This window comes from Archocentrus centrarchus, chromosome 17 (genome assembly GCF_007364275.1).
Source record: "Archocentrus centrarchus isolate MPI-CPG fArcCen1 chromosome 17, fArcCen1, whole genome shotgun sequence".
Classification (NCBI taxonomy): Eukaryota; Metazoa; Chordata; class Actinopteri; order Cichliformes; family Cichlidae; genus Archocentrus; species Archocentrus centrarchus.
Genome location: NC_044362.1, coordinates 959359 through 978877, shown reverse-complemented (window position 1 = coordinate 978877; position 19519 = coordinate 959359). Strand labels below are relative to the sequence as shown.

The 19519-nt window shown below is 42.6% G+C and overlaps 3 protein-coding genes across 5 annotated transcripts in view; 1 reads left to right on the top strand and 2 right to left on the bottom strand.

Annotated features, from left to right (window-relative positions):
- The window catches only part of LOC115795251 (M1-specific T cell receptor alpha chain-like), a 111338-nt gene extending 108168 nt beyond the window's left edge, over positions 1-3170 (bottom strand). Inside the window, exons 1-2 of the mRNA XM_030751083.1 lie at positions 2973-3170; positions 2487-2779 (exon numbers count right to left, since the gene is read on the bottom strand). Coding sequence (XP_030606943.1) covers positions 2487-2779; positions 2973-3027 — 348 coding nt within the window. The 5' untranslated portion in view covers positions 3028-3170. The remainder of the gene's footprint in view (positions 1-2486; positions 2780-2972) is intronic.
- LOC115795213 (zinc finger protein 2 homolog) overlaps positions 1-19519 on the top strand; it is a 500950-nt gene that overhangs the window by 8566 nt on the left and 472865 nt on the right. The window lies entirely within an intron of this gene.
- On the bottom strand, positions 11750-16666 carry LOC115795244 (uncharacterized). 3 transcript variants are annotated; one of them, XM_030751076.1, is made up of 6 exons: positions 16574-16666; positions 14857-14996; positions 13491-14485; positions 13166-13327; positions 12985-13069; positions 11750-12430 (listed from the first exon to the last, which is right to left on the bottom strand). In XM_030751076.1, exons 3-6 carry the CDS (start codon positions 14016-14018, stop codon positions 12288-12290), a joined length of 918 nt encoding a protein of 305 aa, XP_030606936.1. In that variant the 5' UTR covers positions 14019-14485; positions 14857-14996; positions 16574-16666; the 3' UTR covers positions 11750-12287. The 3 variants fall into 3 exon arrangements, with proteins under 3 accessions (XP_030606936.1, XP_030606934.1, XP_030606935.1); XM_030751074.1 differs by having other exon boundaries at positions 14857-15041; positions 16574-16622; XM_030751075.1 differs by lacking the exon at positions 16574-16666 and having other exon boundaries at positions 14857-15322.

Here is a 19519-nt window from a genome sequence, read left to right as displayed (position 1 = left end):
TGATGCAAGAGTGTGAATGTATGTGAATGTTAGACAATAAAAGCACCATATCTTGTTTCATTTTTTTATGATGATTAGATTTCTGCCCCCCACATCTCTGTTGGGACTAAAATGGTATAATACACATCGTCACATTGTGCCATGTTGTGGATTTAATTAAAAGTAAATATAAAATGTCCATAAGGAAACAATTTATGATGCAGTTGAGCTGCGGTTTATTTTTAATTGATACCTTAAAATGAGGCTTCTAAGAGAGGATGTCTCATTTTGGTAAATTCCTGCTGCCTCAACTCCTCAACTTGTACTTCTGGAATGGACTAAAACACAAGGGGAGCAATCGAGGATGTTTAATTTGGGAGCTGAGGGGCTAATAAAAGCAGGAGTTCACCTGCTCAGAAGGGGGTGAGGACGCATGTAAGCATAATTGGTGCACGTACAGGTGCTGGTCATAAAATTAGAATATCATGAAAAAGTTGATTTATTTCAGTAATTCCATTCAAAAAGTGAAACTTGTATATTATATTCATTCATTACACACAGACTGATATATTTCAAATGTTTATTTCTTTTAATTTTGATGATTAGAACTGACAACTAATGAAAACCCCAAATTCAGTATCTCAGAAAATTAGAATATTACTTCAGACCAATACAAAAAAAAGGATTTTTAGAAATGTTGACCAACTGAAAAGTATGAACATGAAAAGTATGAGCATGTACAGCACTCAATACTTAGTTGTTGCTCCTTCTGCCTGGATTACTGCAGCAATGCGGCGTGGCATGGAGTCGATCAGTCTGTGGCACTGCTCAGGTGTTATGAGACCCCAGGTTGCTCTGATAGTGGCCTTCAGCCCTTCTGAATTGTTGGGTCTGGCGTATCACATCTTCCTCTTCACAACAGCCCATAGATTTTCTATGGGGTTAAGATCAGGCGAGTTTGCTGGCCAATTAAGAACAGGGATACAATGGTCCTTAAAGCAGGTACTGGTAGCTTTGGCACTGTGTGCAGGTGCCAAGTCCTGTTGGAAAATGAAATCTGCATCTCCATGAAGTTGGTCAGCAGCAGGAAGCATGAAGTGCTCTAAAACTTCCTGGTAGACGGCTACGTTGACCTCGGACCTCAGAAAACACAGTGGACCAACACCAGCAGATGACACGGCACCCCAAACCATCACTGACTGTGGAAACTTTACACTGGACCTCAGCCAACGTGGATTCTGTGCCTCTCCTTTCTTCCTCCAGACTCTGGGACCTTGATTTCCAAATGCAAAATTGACTTTGATCAGAGAACATAACTTTGGAGCACTCAGCAGCAGTCCAGTCCTTTTTGTCTTTAGTCCAGGCGAGACGCTTCTGACGCCGTCTCTTGTTCAAGAGTGGCTCGACACGAGGACTGCGACAGCTGAAACCCATGTCTGCATACGTCTGTGTGTGGTGGTTCTTGAAGCACTGACTCCAGCTGCAGTCCACTCTTTGTGAATCTCCCCACATTTTTTAAATGGCTTTTGTTTCACAATCCTCTCCAGGGTGCGATTATCCCTATTGTTGTACACTTTTTTCTGCCACATCTTTTCCTTCCCTTCTCCTCTCTATTAATGTGCTTGGACACAGAGCTCTGTGAACAGCCAGCCTCTTTAACAATGACCTTTTGTGTCTTGCCCTCCTCGTTCAAGGTGTCAAAGGTCGTCTTTTGGAAAACTGTCAAGTCAGCAGTCTTCCCCATGATTGTGTAGCCTACAGAACTAGACTGAAAGACCATTTAAAGGCCTTTGCAGGTGTTTTGAGTTCATTAGCTAATTAGAGTGTGGCATCTTCAATATTGAACCTTTTCACAATACTCTAATTTTCTGAGATACTGAATTTGAGGTTTTCATTAGTTTTCAGTTATAATCATCAAAATTAAAAGAAATAAACATTTAAAATATATCAGTCTGTGTGTAATGAATGAATATAATATTCAAGTTTCACTTTTTGAATAGAATTACTGGAATAAATCAACTTTTTCATGATATTCTAATTTTATGATAGAGATAATAGAGATAAGTTTGGGGGAGACAGCAGGTAGAATGTCTTTAATGAATTTAGGAGGGATAATGCAGGAAGAAGTGTGCATGTGTGAAATGTTATCAAGAATTGATTTAAACTTGGAGACTTGGGCACTTTGAAAGGGTACAGACTTAAACTGAGACCTGATATTGCTGATTTTGCCAATAAAGAAATCAATCAGAAATCTTGCAGTCATTAGAAAAAATGGGCTGGAGAGTGGACTGAGGGGGATCGATCGAGGAGTCTGCTGATGATGTCAAACATCAGACTGTGTTTATTGTTATTGATCAAACCAGCAAAATAAAATGTTGAAATTGCAGATGTTCAACAGCAAAACATAGAAGTAAAACAGTGTGTGGCTCCCTCTAGTGGATGTTGTGGAGTATTCTGTTGTCTTTGCTCCAAAGGTTTTTGTACAGAGTTTTGCTGTTTCCTGTCACTGTGGGCTGCACAGCACAGTAGTACACAGCAGAGTCTGTCACTGCAGCAGAGATGATGCTCATTTTGATTTGGTTTCCCTCCACTTGAATCTTCAGGCCAGCAATTTTTTCTATTCCTACTGATCCTGAAGGTGTGTGTGAAATCAGGACTTCTGGTGCTTTTCCTGGATAATGTCGATACCAGAAGAAATAATCTCCAGGTGACACTTTGTAAGTGTAGGACAGAGTAACAGTGCTGCCTTCTAAACTGGACTCTTCTTTCTTGTCTGGGGTGAGTTGCTGACAGCTGACGCCTGAAAGAAGAGAAATAAACTTTAAACCATATTACAAAACTCTGAAAACATGAATCAAAGTCATACAACAGCACAGTAAAAATGAGTTTTTAACTTATTATTATTATTGTTAGTATCTGTAGCAGTAAGAGTATTCAAAGCATTTCCAAACTGTTGGATAAATAGAGTATTTCTTGTCTTATTTGTAGCATACCTGTTAGGAGAGTGAGCATCAGTAGAGAAACTGTAGCAGAGTCCAGTGACAGCATGTTGGAGGAAATGTTTCTGATCTGTAAGCTGATCTCTGCTGAATATTTCAGTTTTTGTCTCTTCTGTAGTTCAGGAACAGCTCGGCTCCTCCCTGAGTCTCTGTGCCTCCTCTTTGATCTTCACGTCTCTGTTTCACTTCCTGCTGGTGAGCAGACCGACAGCAGCAGTTTGAAACCGTGTGAGGTCGGATGTTAACTGGAATTAAGAGGATGGATGGCTTTCTCTGTTGACAGATACAGGGATGTCATTTTTCCATTTCAATCCTGTTTTTGTGCGTTGATCATAAAACAGGAACTTTGTGCCAAATATTTTTTTCAGATTATGTCAGCTGTGGGCCGAACATCATCAGACAGTTTAACAGATTTGATTTAACATGTAATAAACCAGCTGCTACATGTGGTAGAATACAAAGTAATGTTCTGACAACTAAAAAATAAGAATAGATTATTTTATTTCCTCATGAGGCTATATATCAGTAAAAAGAAGATGACCCAGGATTGAACCCTGTGGTGCACCACAAGAATTAACAGCTTGATGAGAAAACACAGAAACTTATTTTTAAAACACGAGAATAAAAACAGTTAAATCTGACTCCAGGAGGCAGCTCTGAGTTCAGATGCTGGAATATAACTTTGGCATCTTTCAGTCAAAAGTTCAAACTGCAAAATCAGCTAAACTCATTTTAGCTGTCTAGATATTATTTATATAATATCTGTGTTCTGTCCTCATTAGGTGCCCATTTACTTGACTAGACAGACAGCTAACGATGGAATGGACTTCTGAGGCCGAAGTAGGTTTTGAAAGTTTATTCCAATCTTCAGATACACGAAATCCTTCCTTGGGATTCGTAAAACTAAATAAACAAACAGAAATGTACATAAAGGTGTGTTTGCTTCATCCTTCTACATACATTCATTGTAGCATACAAATTACACGAGGAAATGAACATGCTAGTTAGCTTGCTAGCTCTACATGACTTGCAGAAAATCTTCAGACATTTTATCTACCCACAAACAATATATTGCCATTAATTTCACTACAAATTAACTTAAGATGCATAAAAGCATACATTGGTCCTTAATACACAAAATTACAAACAATATTAACTTACAAGCAAAGCCTTTCCAAGGGCAAGAACGACCTACAAGGATGAACGCCTCTTCACCTTAGCATGCTCTGACCCAACTGACGTAATGAACTTCTTACTCTAGCTAGATATGACGTCACAGGAAGTTACATCAACTGAAGGTAAGTGTCAAAATAAAATGCAGGCTTAACAATGAATATTCCCCCACTAGAAAGGTGGCGCTAAACCCCCAAAAAGTTCCAATGCCATGACACTCCCCGCCTGGTATTGTGAGATACCACTACAATTGCAACTATATTACGTAAACACACAATTAAGTTTCTATACACAGTCCTGTGACTCTCAGTTGTCGCGGGACATGAGAAGCACTGTTTCAGATACAGGCCTCTGGTAGGTCTTAGCTGCTCCATTCTTGAAGATCTTGACCTCGACTTTTCTGACTTTACCATCTTTGTCTGGAAAGGTGTTGTTGATAAGCCCCATTGGCCATTCGTTGCGATTCACTTGCTGGTTTTTCAGTAGCACCAAATCCCCTACTTGAAGGTTTGGACGGTCGGCTTGCCACTTTCCCCGGCTCTGAAGCGTCCCAAGATACTCCCGCCTCCATCTTTTCCAAAACACGTCTGCAAGGTGCTGCACCTGCCTCCATTGCTGCCTGTGCAGATCTTTTCCATCGAAACCTCCTGGGGGAGGAGGAGGAGTGTAGACCTTTTGGGTAAGGAGCATCGCTGGCGTGAGCAGGAAAGGTGAGTCTGGGTCTGTCGTGATAGGGGACAGTGGTCTGGCATTGATTATGGCTGTTATCTCTGCCATGAGAGTAGAGAGCACTTCATGTGTCAATCGAACCTGGCTGGACTGGAGAAGTATCACATCTAGGATGCGTCTGGATATCCCTATCATTCTCTCCCAGCTGCCTCCCATGTGGGAGGAATGAGGCGGGTTGAAAACCCACGTGCAACCTTCTTCTCCTAGGTACCTTCTGATGTTGGACAGGTTCGGGTCTGTCTGCAGGAACCCCAGCTCCCGACAAGCACCAACAAAATTGGTACCACAGTCTGACCGAATCTGCTTGGCAGGTCCATGCAAGCTGATGAACCTCCGGAAGGCATTAATGAAACTTGAGGAGTCCATTGACTCAATCAGCTCAATGTGGATGGCACGTGTACTGAGACACGTGAAAAGGACAGCCCACCTCTTGCTGTTTGCCTGGCCTCCCCTGGTGTGCCGTGTGACAACTGGCCAAGGACCAAATACGTCTAGGCCCACAAAGGTAAAGGGGGGTTCCATGCTCAAGCGATCGGGTGGTAGGTCTGCCATCCGCTGAGTGTTTGCTTTGCCTCTGAGTTTTCTGCAGGTGATGCAGTTGTGCGAGACATGCTTGATCAATCTTCTTGCTCCAATGATCCAATATCCAGCAAATCGCACTGCTCCTTCTGTGAAAACTCGACCCTGGTGCATCACTCGCTGGTGATGGTGCTCTACGAGAAGTTTCGCCACGTGACCCCCTGGAAGAACAAGAGGATGTTTCTCTTTGTATTGCAGATCGCCATGTCTGAGCCGTCCTCCTATTCTCAGCATTCCTTCTTCATCACAGTAGGGACTGAGCTTGTGCAGAGGACTGTGTATGGGGATGTCTTTCCCACCGGCTATGCAGGTAAGTTCCTCCTTGAAGGTCTCCTTTTGCACACTTTTGATGATTACTTCTCCTGCTTTTGCCAGCTCTTCAACGCTGCGTGGCCGTTTGCAGTAATGCCATGAACAGCATGTCTGATCCTTGTTTCTGTTCTTGACAGACTGGACAATGTGGACTAGCAAGCTCATGGCCCTGATCAGCTTCTTCCATGAAGAAAACCGTTCGAATCTCTGAAATCCAAGCTGAGGCCACTTGATGAGCAGGTGAGTGGCAGTTACTCGTACCTCTGCATCTGAATCAGGGTCAATGAGTTCATAGGCTTCTGTGTCCGGGTCTCTGCTAGCTTGTGACAAGAAGGCAGGCCCCTTGAGCCAGGTGCTGTCACTCAACATGGCTGCAGACACAACCCGAGTACCTATGTCGGCTGGGTTACAGTTTGTGGAGACATAGTGCCACTGCTTGGGTCCTGACGATCTTCTGATACGTTGCACCCTGTTGCCAACATATACATAGAACCTCCTGGTCTGGTTACTAATGTATCCAAGGACTGTCTGTGTAGAATTCAACAGTATCCAGATCGATGTCCAATTCACTGGCGATGACCTCTGCAATTTCCACGGCTAGAACGGCAGCATTCAGTTCTAACCTGGGGATGGTGAGCGCAGACTGTGGAGATAGTTTAGCTTTGCCCAGTACAAATCCGACATGGGGCTTCTCTTCTGCATCAATGACCTTGAGATAGGCGACAGCTGCAATAGCTTTCACTGAAGCGTCTGAGAAAACATGTAGCTCTTTCCTTGTAGCCATTGAAACTGAAGTAGCAACAGGTCTTCGAATCTGTAACTGCTGAAGATCACTGAGAGAATCTTTCCATGCGTTCCATTCAGCTTCCCTGTCTGCAGGAAGAGGAGAGTCCCAATCCAAAGCCTTGCTTGAGAGCTCTCTGAGCAGCATCTTTCCCTGAATTGTGACTGGCGCAGCAAACCCCAGTGGATCGAATAGTCCGTTGATGGTGGCTAGGACACCTCTCCGTGTGTAAGGTTTGACTGTGTCGGTCACTTGAAAGGTGAAAGTGTCATTAGTTAAGACCCACCTTAGGCCTAGGCTTCGCTGAATAGGTGTTGCATCAGCATCTAGGTTGAGTTCTTTGAGCCCTTTAGCGCGGTCGTCTACAGGAAATGCTTCCATGACTTCCTTGCGGCTGGATGCCACTTTGTGGAGATGGATGTTGGATATGGCAAGCATCTTCTGTGTCCGTTTCAATAGATTGATTGCCTCGCTGGCTGTGGGTCGTGACAGAAGCCCATCATCCACATAGAACTCCCTCTTGATGAAGCAGCGTGCATCCGAGCCAAATTCCTCTTCACCGTGAGCTGCAGCACGCCGAAGTCATACATGGCAACTGAAGGAGAAGGGCTGTTGCCAAATACATGAACCTTCATGCGATACTCACAGAGGTCATTGACGGGATCATTGAGCTCGTGCCAGAAGAACCGCAGGAAATCTCGGTGGTCCTCCCTGACAACGAAACTGTGAAACATTTGTTCTATGTCCACAGTTACTGCAACGGCTTCACGTCTGAACCGCAACAAAACACCGACCAAGCTGTTGTTTAGGTCGGGTCCAGACAGCAGGACGTCATTGAGTGAAACGCCATGGCTCTTCGCGCTTGAGTCGAAGACCACCCTGATTTGGCCAGGTTTCTGCGGGTGGTAAACCCCAAAGATGGGTAAATACCAGCACTCTTTCCCAGCTGGGAGAGAAGGAGCCCGCTCAGCTTGGTCACGATCAAAGATGTTCTGCATGAAGGTGACAAAGTGCTTCTTCATTTCAGGTCTTTTCTCCAGAGTGCGTTGGACAGAAGCCAGCCGCATGAGTGCCTGGTCGCGACTGTGAGGTAGGCGTTCACGAGGTGTTCTGAACGGAAGTGGGGCAACCCAGCTGTTTGCATTGTCCATGAACATCTCTTTATCCATAAGCTCTAGGAACAGTCTGTCTTCCACAGAAAGTCCTATCTTGTTGTCATCTTTGGTTGTCTCAAAGACTGTGCTTCCTAGTGTACACTCGAAAGATCTGCGAATGTCTGGAATGGCTGTTTGTTCAGACAGGGACCCAAACTTCTCCTTGACATGAAACCTGTTAGGACAGGGGCTGAAGAAGGAAGGGCGTTTGTTCTCAAGGACGTTGGTGCAGTAAGTTTGAATAGCTACAGGCCTGTGAGTGCTCCCCAAGCAAACATCGCCTATGATGACCCATCCCAGGTCCACTCTCTGTGCATATGGAGCATTGTGTGGACCATTCCGCTGCTCTCTCACGTTGTGGACTCTCAGTAAGTCGCGACCCAGCAACAGGAGGATCTTGGCCTCAGGATCCAGTGGTGGGATGGAGTGAGCTATGGGTTTGAGGTGAGGGTGGTATGAAGCCGCTTCAGGAGTTGGGATCTCAGCACGGTCGCTTGGAATGTTGCTGCATTCAATCAGCGTGGGCAAGGTGAGCGTTGTAGTTCCATTTAGCGACTGCACAACGAACCCTGTGACTCTTCTACCCGTCATCTCTGTTGTCCCAGCGCACGTACGCAGTGTGAAGGGTGAGTCTGATCCCTTGATGTTGTACATGTCAAAGAAGTCAGGTCTTGCAAGAGACCGGTTACTTTGATCATCTAGAACTGCATAAGCTCTTATCACTCTCTCAGGGTGTGCTTCAGGAAAGACTTTTACTAAGCATATCCTGGAGCAGGACCGTGGCCTTTGACCTTCTCCACACACCTCGGTGCAGCTTGACTCGACAGTTGGTGGCGGTGTTTCTGCTGCGCTCTCCCCGCCATGCCCAGATGATGACAGTGGCGGCCCAGGATGGAGAGCTGAGACGTGATTCTCACTATCACACTCCTTACACTTAATGACTACATTGCACTCTTTGGCCATGTGACTTGTTGAGGAACAGCATCTAAAACAGACACCAATGTCCTTCAAAAAGTCTTTACATTCCGCTAAGGGTTTGCTGCGGAACCCTCTGCAGCGCTTGAGAGGATGTGGCTTCTTGTGAAGGGGACATTGCTTCTCAACATCACCAGCCTTGTGGCCTGAAACCTCCCTCTTGTCTTTCTCTTGTGATATATCTGTCTTGTGGGCAGACACTAGACTCTTCTGCGGTTTCTTCACGGCGGTGCCTTGCTTTAGGTACTCTGTGTTACCAGCTTGCAGCCTGAAACCTGGATCGTTGCGTGCTCGTGCCTCATCGCAAACGAACTCACAAAAGAAGGAAAATGGAGGGAAGGTTACACCATGAGCGGCCTTGTACCTGAAGCCCTGTGTAAGCCACCGCTCTTGGAGGTTGTATGGTAATTTCTCCACTATAGGAGCGACACCACGTGCAGTCTCCAAGTAGCTAAGGCCAGGGAGATAGCCTTCTAGCTTAGCGGCTTCTAACTCATGAATGAGGTCGCTGAGTTCTCTCAGCTTCATTGGATCCTTGTTGGTGACCTTTGGGAAGTTCGTAAGCCTGTCGAAGAGTGACTTCTCTATAATCTCTGGAGAACCGAAGCATTCTTCCAAGCGTTCCCAAGCCTTGGTCAATCCGGTAGAGGGGTTACCTACATGCACAGCTCTTATTCTCCTAACTTGCTGTGCAGATTCTCGTCCTAACCACTTAATTAGGAGGTCCAGCTCTTCACTGGCACTCAGGTGTAATCCAACGATGGCGTTGATGAATGATGATTTCCACGCCCAATAGTTCTCAGGAGCATCATCGAACTGTGAGAGGCCGGAGGTAATCAGATCTCTGCGTGCCAAGTATCTAGCTACATCGCTAATGTCTGGACTGTCATCTACTGGCTGTTGTGAAACACCTTTGAAAGGTGAGAACTGTCCCGCACCAGCTGTAGATTGCCATGGAGATGTGTGATGAGGTATAGTCTTGGTGGGTTGCGGTGCTGGTCTGGAAGGTTTGAACATTTTAGAAGAATGAGCTTCAACTGTGAACTCAGTAAGGCGCTGTCTTGGGGGAGACTCAGATTTCAGCACATGAGTTATTGGTGTTATGGGTTTTGCGTGTGGCTTAACATCTTCTGTTAACTGTAGCTGAACATACTGACGTGTTCTTTCTTCCACTTCTTGCAGGAGTGATTTATTATCGGCCTCTTCGGACTCCTCTGCTGCTTCAAGCGCACTAGCTTCTGCCAAGGCAGCTGCCACCTCCCTTTCATGTATGAGTGCATTTAATCTAGCTTCAATTTGTGCTTTCTCAATCAGAATATCTGACTCCTTCTTAGCAAACTCAGCTCTTGCACGGGCTGCCTCCACTTTAGCATGAGCTGCAGCTATGGCTCTGCTAGCTGATGATTTGTTTGACAAAGATTTACTGGTAGATGCACGAGCAACTGACCTGGTTTCCACAGTAGAGTGCTGCGCTGTCTCTTCAGCTGCTGGGTTGGGTTCTATAGTGGGGTGTTGAGATGACTCGTCAACTGCTGTTTTCCCATCCATCATTCAAATATGAAGCGAGCAAGGTGTGAGCAGTGGTGACGATGATGAGAAGGAGGACGACAATCGAGGGTTACTCTCCTTGAATAGTTCTGCCCGCTGTGCTGGATGCTTTTTTACTGTTCTGTCCTCATCAGGTGCCCATTTACTTGACTAGACAGACAGCTAACGATGGAATGGACTTCTGAGGCCGAAGTAGGTTTTGAAAGTTTATTCCAATCTTCAGATACACGAAATCCTTCCTTGGGATTCGTAAAACTAAATAAACAAACAGAAATGTACATAAAAGTGTGTTTGCTTCATCCTTCTACATACATTCATTGTAGCATACAAATTACACGAGGAAATGAACATGCTAGTTAGCTTGCTAGCTCTACATGACTTGCAGAAAATCTTCAGACATTTTATCTACCCACAAACAATATATTGCCATTAATTTCACTACAAATTAACTTAAGATGCATGAAAGCATACATTGGTCCTTAATACACAAAATTACAAACAATATTAACTTACAAGCAAAGCCTTTCCAAAGGCAAGAACGACCTACAAGGATGAACGCCTCTTCACCTTAGCATGCTCTGACCCAACTGACGTAATGAACTTCTTACTCTAGCTAGATATGACGTCACAGGAAGTTACATCAACTGAAGGTAAGTGTCAAAATAAAATGCAGGCTTAACAATGAATATTCCCCCACTACACTGTAAGACATTTCAAGTCAGTTAAATTTGCAAATGAAAGTCCACCTGCTGCCTTAAAATCGCATGTTAACTCAACTAGCAGTTTTTCATTGTTTCAACTCAGAAATGAAAGTTAAAAAAGTTGATTGTACTACACTGTTGTTGTCTTAATGTAGTTCTTAAAGTTGTCAAAGTTGATTTAACTTTTTATCACTTGCTGTCTCAACTTGATACTTTGAGTTAAATCAAAAAATCATTACACATTATTGGTGCAAGAAAACTATTTATCAGTTGTTGTTTCAACTTAATACTGTAAGTTAAAACAAAATATTAAACGTCATCAATATAATATACTTTCTTTAGCTAGTTGAACAAACACACATTTCTGCATGATTGTAACTCACTGTTTTGAGTTCAAATAACTTAATACAACTCTCCCTTTCAAGTTAAAAGAATTTAAATTTCAAATTTGTTTCAACTGTCATTATATATGACAGAACACACTGAATGCTTGCATTTATCCAAAATTACAACGTTTATTAACCCCTTAACTGGCAAGGGCCCGGTGACGGGCCGTTTGTAGTCCCTTTTATATGGCAGGCTAGACCCTCCCATTTTTATTGACACGTCATTCGGCCAATCATGTAACTGGCTGCACCAAATCACCTGACAAAGCTACGTGACGCCCTCTGAGTATTATTGGCTCTGGGAAACCCATTTCTTAACATGATTGGCCGAATGAGGTGTCAGTCAAAATGGGCGGGTCTAGCCTGCCATATAAATGCACTTCATTCGGCCGGCGGACCAGACGCAGCCAGTTAATAGGCTATGAAATGGGTTGTTCAGAGCCAATAATAACCAGAGGGTGTTATGTAGTTTTTGTCAGGTGATTTTTTTGCTGCCAGTTAAGGGGTTAATAAAAAAATCTTCATAAACTTTAACACCATGCTTTCACAACCAAACAGCAAACCACATGGGAGGGGGATGGAGAAAGTGGGGTTGTAAAAAGAGAAGATGGGGTTGTGGGAACAGAGAGCGAGCAAGGGAGAGAAGAAGAAGGTTGTAGACACAGAGAAGGTGAGGTAGAGTTGTAGGTAGGTTCATAAAACCTTATGAACAAAGAACAAAAATGCCCAACATTGTAAACAATCAAAAAACATTCGTGATATTTAAACACAAGTTAAATTTTTACAAGCAATATCTAAGCAGTTTATTTCTTAGTCCATGGACTCTTGCAGAGCATTGGTCTGGTTTAATGTTCATGATGACCTTCTGCAGGAACTCAAAGGAGTACCTCATATTTTGTGGGTACTCAAGGTTAAGGCAGTAGATGGTGCCCAGTAACATGGCAAAGCCAGTGGGCACATCTCTGATGTCATGTAGGATGATCTTTTCCTCTACTACCACAGCCACATTGAAGACCTCTAAAGGGAATGCATCCTGCAGAGGGCCTTCGTGTCCAATCAGCAGTCCAACTTCCATCCCGCTCATTATCATGTCTAGAGTTTCGCCATGAGCCTAAAAACAAAGACAGACGCATCTTTACTTCTCCAAATTTAAAACATCACTGACATAATAAAGACTATATCTGTCTTTGAAGTGAGTGATTGTGTCAGCCAGTGAGTGTTGTAACTAATGGAACTAAAACGCTGTGTATCAACCAATAATAAATAAAATGATTCCTGCAAGTGTAATGTGTATTAAACTTGACTGAAAAAACTCAGGGACATGAAACTAATACTGTGTTGGGGTGATGGCCAAACTGCTTGGGAGACCACCATAATGATCCAGAATTCAAAGCCAGACAAGATTCCTCAGGAAGGATCTTTAGACTCTTCTTGGTGTAAATGTTTGCTGATGCTAACTTTTAATCACATTAGCTATTAAATAAATTAAGATTTCATTAGGACATTAGAAAAGAGTATCATAGCATGATTGACTAGTGGGTTAAATTTTTTCTATTGATTGCGTGTTACATAATAGATGTAAGTTATTTAAGTCAATTTGCATGTCCCTGAGTTTTAACCATGGAAGAGTAGTACAGAATATGTATATATAGGGGCTTAGATTACACATCCTGATTACGCTGGAGGAATCTTCTGAAAAGTAGCATGGGAGACCAAGAAGGGCAGCTGTTCTTTGGTTTTGGTTTGTGTCCTGTCAAAAAAGGAAATGGTACATGAGTGCAATACCAAAGCTGGAATAATAATCTTAGTACACATTGATAGAAAATGTTCTGTATACAGTACATACCTCCTTTTGAAGGCAATCCAGAACGCTGCTCAGGACCAACCTCCTGCCCGATGCAGCAGCTGCTTTGTAAAGTTGTAGAAGACTGGGCATGAAGGCATCAAGTCCACCCAAAAAGGATTCCAGCAGGTCTTTTGTGACAATTCTCCGGAACTCTGCAATTAGCTAAAGCAGATGGGTAACAAAATAGCACAGAAAAGGGCATGAGTGAGGGAAAATATAAGCAGCTTAGAACTGTGGGGAGAGAAAGTTATTGCAACAAAGAGTACATGTTTAATCACTAAATGCACACAAGTATTAATGCCGTATTCAGTTGGCAAAGCATTACCTGTCGCTCACTAAACAATGCAGGCCATCTGTCCTTGACAAGAGAAATGAGAGGTTCATCACCGATTATTTCTTGTCTCCGCTGTGCAAATGTTGCGGTCATCAATTCATCCAGGACCTGTAAATCTGGATCCTTCTTCTGCACTTCTAGAGCCATGGTTTCACGATCCTTCTCTGCTTTGACTGCAGTTTGTCCCTCAGGTGGCTGTGGCAAATAGTGGATCTCTCCCTTTTTTGACTTCTTGAGTGGTTTGCCATTTCCTTTTCCTCTTTTTCTTTTATTTACCAGAACTTCTGGGCATCCAGCTGCCATCATCCTCTGACGATAATTGCCCATCTTGAATACCAAGCTAAACTTCCAGCAATACCATCCTTGACCAGACCCTGGCTCCCTCAGGCAAGGGTGCTTGACCACAAGAGCTTTAGCCACACTTTCTATGTTGTCTCTAGTAGGATAGGGAGTGATTTTGGCGATGCAATCAGCCAGTCTGTCCAGTATTTCACTTTTTACACACCTTGAGACAACCATCACAGCTCCATCACTGGCATAGGCATCATTTGCTACCCTCAGCTGATACTCAACATCATGAGAGAAATGTGGAATAACAAATGGTTCAGGCCATTCTGTTGGATCTGCACTACTTGGGGGACCAGGGCTTGCAGTACTACTGCTGGAGGGACTAGGGCCTGCAGTACTCTGGGAACCAAGGCTTGCAGTATCTAATGTTGAGTCAGAAAGTGGTTCAGATAACACAAACAGAACTTTCAGTGTGGCTCGTTCGGTTGGTAGATCCTTGATATCAGTCAAATTGCAGAGCTCATTCCCAAAGTCTGGATCTTCAAACTGTAAAATAAAGTTCCCTCAGAGTCCCAGAGTGTTGCGCAGCACTGTACATAGCTCATCGACGGATGGGGGAATATCTTGTAGGGTGACACGTCTTATTTCCTGAGGTGAGACTATGACTCGGAGAAGCATCATTAATGAGGCAGCAGTAACTGAAACAGAGAGGAAAAAGCAAGAAAAGACTTCATATAATAGTAAAAACTCAATCTAACATAAGTTCTAAATAAACAGTGAAAACAGTACAGGCTAGATAAAATGACTTCTATCACACACACACACCATTCCACTACTACCAACACATCACAGCAGATCACCATCCCCTGAATTGGACCCCCCCCCCCCCCCACACACACACACACACACACACACACACCACTTCATTTCTCCATTCCTCTTGAGCCCTTGACCACTCCTGCTCATTGTTGCCTCACCCAAGTTTGATCTAACCCACCCCCCAAATTTCCAAGCTCCAAAGATTGAGTGTGTCTTTACATTTTAGCCAACCTGCCCAATCAAAGATTACCTTAATGTAACATGAACGTGCTTCAACAGGGTATGCAGCAAGGGGGGTGTAGTCATTGAGACTGTCAGGGTCAACAACCACAGCTGCTGCAGGGTCTCTTCTGGTGAGCTGGTAACACCTTAGATGCTCCAGGACGGTCACTGTGAATAGTTCCAAAATCATGAACTGGACATCATTGTTCACTTCTGTAAACAAAAATTATTTGAATGATTAAAAAAAAATGAAACCAATTTTTTTAAATATATAGTTCCTAAATTCTTAAATTGTTTAATCCTTAAAAATGTGACAATGTTTGCACTTTGTGATTTTTGCAAAAAATATGCCAAATATTACTGCTCTTGAGTTTCTACATTCTGACCATTTTTCATTTTAACATGCTACAAAAAAAAGCCATTTGCTTCTATTCTAAAATCAGTAGCATGATTGTCCCACATACTTTTTGTTCGCAGCAGACCTCCTAACGCTTTGTACTTAACAACACTAGAACTACATCAACTAGACTAATGAATTACAAACCGGACTTACAATTTATTTAACAATTAAGTGGCTGACAGTTTATTAGCAACAAAAAATATAACTACAGACATTCAACATGTAATTTCTAAAAACCCTTATTGTGTTAAGGTTAGCTAAAACGTATGCATTACATTGCAAAAACCCTGCAAGAAAACTTTAATTTCAAATATTGACTTTTGATTTTGTTCTTAAATATTGCTCTTGACTATGTTTTCATCCAATGTTCAAATGAAGAGCACTTAGGACTGAAGCTCAACAAATTGCTGTCAGGATATGAACTAACATTCTGAAAACGTGCTAACGTGCTGAAACTAGCTGATGACATGCCATCCAGTGTTAGATAAATGTCAAATGTCCACTAAACCATTTTAGATATAAAAATATAATTCTATTTAAAATGACTTTCGTTTTAACTTAATTAACTACTTTGAAAGCTTCTGTCTGTGCAAAACATACCGAAGGGGCATCAAGAGCGGAAATCTGTGTTTAATGTGTTTTTGAAAAAGCTCTTGTACCATCTCTTGAGGAATTTGGTTACATTTTACTCCTGTCATACATTAAACATATTATTTTAACATGACAAAGTCAGCATCTGCTCTGCTATCTGCTGCAAGTACCCAGCAAACGTGCCTCACACACGTGCATGCACACAGGATGTGAAAAACAAGACATTTCAAGGGAAGAAAAATGTGCTCAGAGTGGAGTTTTTTTACTCTACTGCATGAGCTGTACTAACACAAACTCTAACCAGCGTAAAATCAGTTATCAAACAACATTAGCAAATTTTCCTAGTTTAGTGGTCAATACAAAAGGTTAGCAAAGCATGAGCGCTGTGCCCCATTTCTGATAAAGTTTTTTGATATTGAACATTCACAGTTGTATGGCCTTGACTGTTAGCTGATTAGCTAGCGCATGCTTCGGTGAAGGAACCGAGCGAAGAAATATAGCGGCACATGAACACAACGTATATTGAGGTCAGTTTAAAACATTATACCAGTTATCTAACATGTTATGTTTTTTCAAAAAATGCGTGACCGAATAAGATTAAATCTGTCCAACATGTGGGGGGTGGGGCGCAACTAATAACCAAAGCTGCGTATTTTTCATGGCTACTAAAAACACAATCTACATAGTTACTGTTTTTACGTTACTGTACCAACAGTTAATAGAAAAGTAGTTAATTTAGGTTTATTAAACTTACCTGGCACTGATGCAGTTTGAAGAATCAAGACACCGCTCCTCTTTGCAGGTACAGACAAGCGTTGTATTGCTCCGCCCTTCTGTAACAGGCCGTTGTCAGCAAAATAGTCTTCTTCCGCTGGTGGAAGTAGTCCTTTATATTTTACCGTGAAATGTGTATATTTTGGACGGAATTCTATATATGACTTATCTGCAGTGTATGAATTATTATTCCCATTATTCCATGTTGCCTTGTTTGAAGAAGACAGTTACTCAAAAGTCACTGCAATTTTTTTTTCTGTAGCTGCAATCCCACACTCCCGCCTTTTCCCCCCTCTCCTTTTTTCAAATTGATGACTTACAAATCTAAGTTCAATCAAATCTGACAAATTCCCAAATAGTCAGTACAACTTTAACTTTAAGTTTTACTTTCCCGCCTTTTATCCTCTCCTTTTTTTTCAACTTCTGACTTACAGATTCAAGTTCAGTCAACACATACAAATCTGACAAATTTCTCAAATAGTCAGCACAATGGATAGCTGTAAGTTTTACTTTCTAAAACTTATAATGTAGAGTTCAAAATCAAAAAATTGTCAGAGCTCATTGTGTTAAAGAAATGTAGTAAGTGGATTTAACTAAATGAGGCTGCTATGTTTTACAGAGTAGAAAGGTGGCACTAAACCCCCAAAAAGTTCCAATGCCATGACAATCTGGCTAGCGTTTTACCATCTGGTGCTGTGCCTGGCTGACAATTTTCAGCTACTGGAATATGATCTTCTGTATTAATGTAATATAATAAAATTATATTACATAAGACTACAAATGTTATTCCAATCTAAATTTTAATCCTAATGAATGTACTCAGCTTGAATCTGTTAAGTAGGACACAAGCTGTGAAAGGGACTTTAAAACAGTTCTATTTTCTGGTGCCTACATTGTAGAGGGTGACTGCCTCCACCTAAAGACAAAAATTAATATAATCAGGAGCAGAACTGACGTTTCCATCCAGAACAGCTCATGAAGAGATTACAAAACAATTTTGGAACATAGAAGGAGGAGAGCATCGTTCCATCTGATCTCAGTGGCTCAGTGTAAGAAAATATTGATTTATTTCCAGCAACCTTCAGAGAAATCATTAAATTTCATTTCTTTGTTTTAAACAAAGAACTTTGTGATTCTTAAATGTTGACAAGTTTTTCACTGATTCCATTTTTAGAAAAGAGAAACAAGGATTGTGAAATGTTACTAAATAATATCAGTTTTCCACTCATCAACCATTTTCAACACTTTTCCAAAAAGCTTGTTTGTTATACTGTGATCAGAACATGCATTATTCAAATTTGTCATTTTTATACAAACTGTACATAATGAGGAAGTTCCACTTAAACTTTTGTGTTAAACAGTTATGAAAAGTTTGAATCAAGTTTGTGTTTTTACTAATTTACTGTGACTTCAGCTTGTCAGGTTAGGTAAGTATCTACAATAGATGTCCTAACAAAGCACTGATGTTCATCAGTGTGTGGCTCCCTCTAGTGGATGTTGTGGAGTATTCTGTTGTCTTTGCTCCAAAGGTTTTTGTACAGAGTTTTGCTGTTTCCTGTCACTGTGGGCCTCAGAGCACAGTAGTACACAGCAGAGTCTGTCACTGCAGCAGAGGAGATCTGAAGGTTGACTTGATTCCTCTCTTCATTCAGTGTAGCAGTCAGTCGAGGGTTTGGGGGTGTTGCTCTCACTATACTCGGTTCTTTTGTGTCAGTGATCAGGAGAAGGAACTGAGGAGCTGATCCAGGATCCTGTCGATACCACTGGAGATTATCGGCTTTAACTGAATAGCTACAGGACACAGTAGCTGTTTGTCCCTCTGATGAAAGCACTTCAGCACTGCTGGCAGTAATATCATCCTCCAAGCTGTTACCTGGTGATGAAACAACATGTTATATCTACAGCTCTGCTCCACAGTCACATATCCAACATTGGAAAACACAGCAAGCTCAAAGAAATCCAAACAGTTTCTGTAACACTGTAAAAATGTCTTTGAATTTCAGGTTTCAGGTCATGTCAGAAACATACGTACCTATGAGAGCTGAAAAGATCCAAATCACAGCCAGTTTTTCCAAGTTTCCAGAGGAGAAATGTTGGAACTAATGTTCACCAGGAGTCAGCTGTGAGTGGTTTGATGTTCACAGCTGGAGTCAAACTGTTTTCTGCCCTGAAGCAGCTTCTGCAGTCAGGAGGAGGAGGAGGAGCTGCTTTTCAGTGTGAGTGATTGTGGTCTGTCTGTGAGCTCCAACCAGTCTGATCATTCTCCTCTGAGCCCTCATCATCAAACTGTTCCTGCCTGCAGAACTGCAGCTCACTGGATGGTTTTGTTTTCACTGCTGGGGGGTTGCCATGATGCATTGTTTCTTCTCATTCATTACTTTTCACTCTTTTTATACCAGGCTCTCCATTTAATCATTATTTACTATTAATCTCTTGCTCTCATCTACAGCATGTCTTTTGTCCTGTCTCCCTCCCCTCATACCCAACTGGTCGCAGCAGATGACTGCCCCTCCCTGAGCCTGGTTCTGCTGGAGGTTTTTTCCTATTAAAACAGAGTTTTCCTTCCCACTGTCACCAAATGCTTACTCATAAGGGTCTTCTGACTGTTGGGTTTTCACTGTAATTACCTTACAACACATATTGTAACTCAAGGCCCACAAGATAATTTAATATGGCAACGATTAATGGCCTGCCAGTAAACACCAGCAAATACAGAGAAGCCCAGACTTCCCTCTCCCCAGCCACCTCTCAAAGGCATTCCCAGGCCAGCTGAGAGATATAATCTCTACAGCGTGTCCTGGGTCCAGCCCGGGGCCTCCTCCTGGTGGGACATGCCCAGAACACCTCACCCAAGAGGCACCCAGGAGGCACCCTTGTAAGATGCCCAAACCACCTCAACTGGCTCCTTTCGATGTGGAGGAGCAGC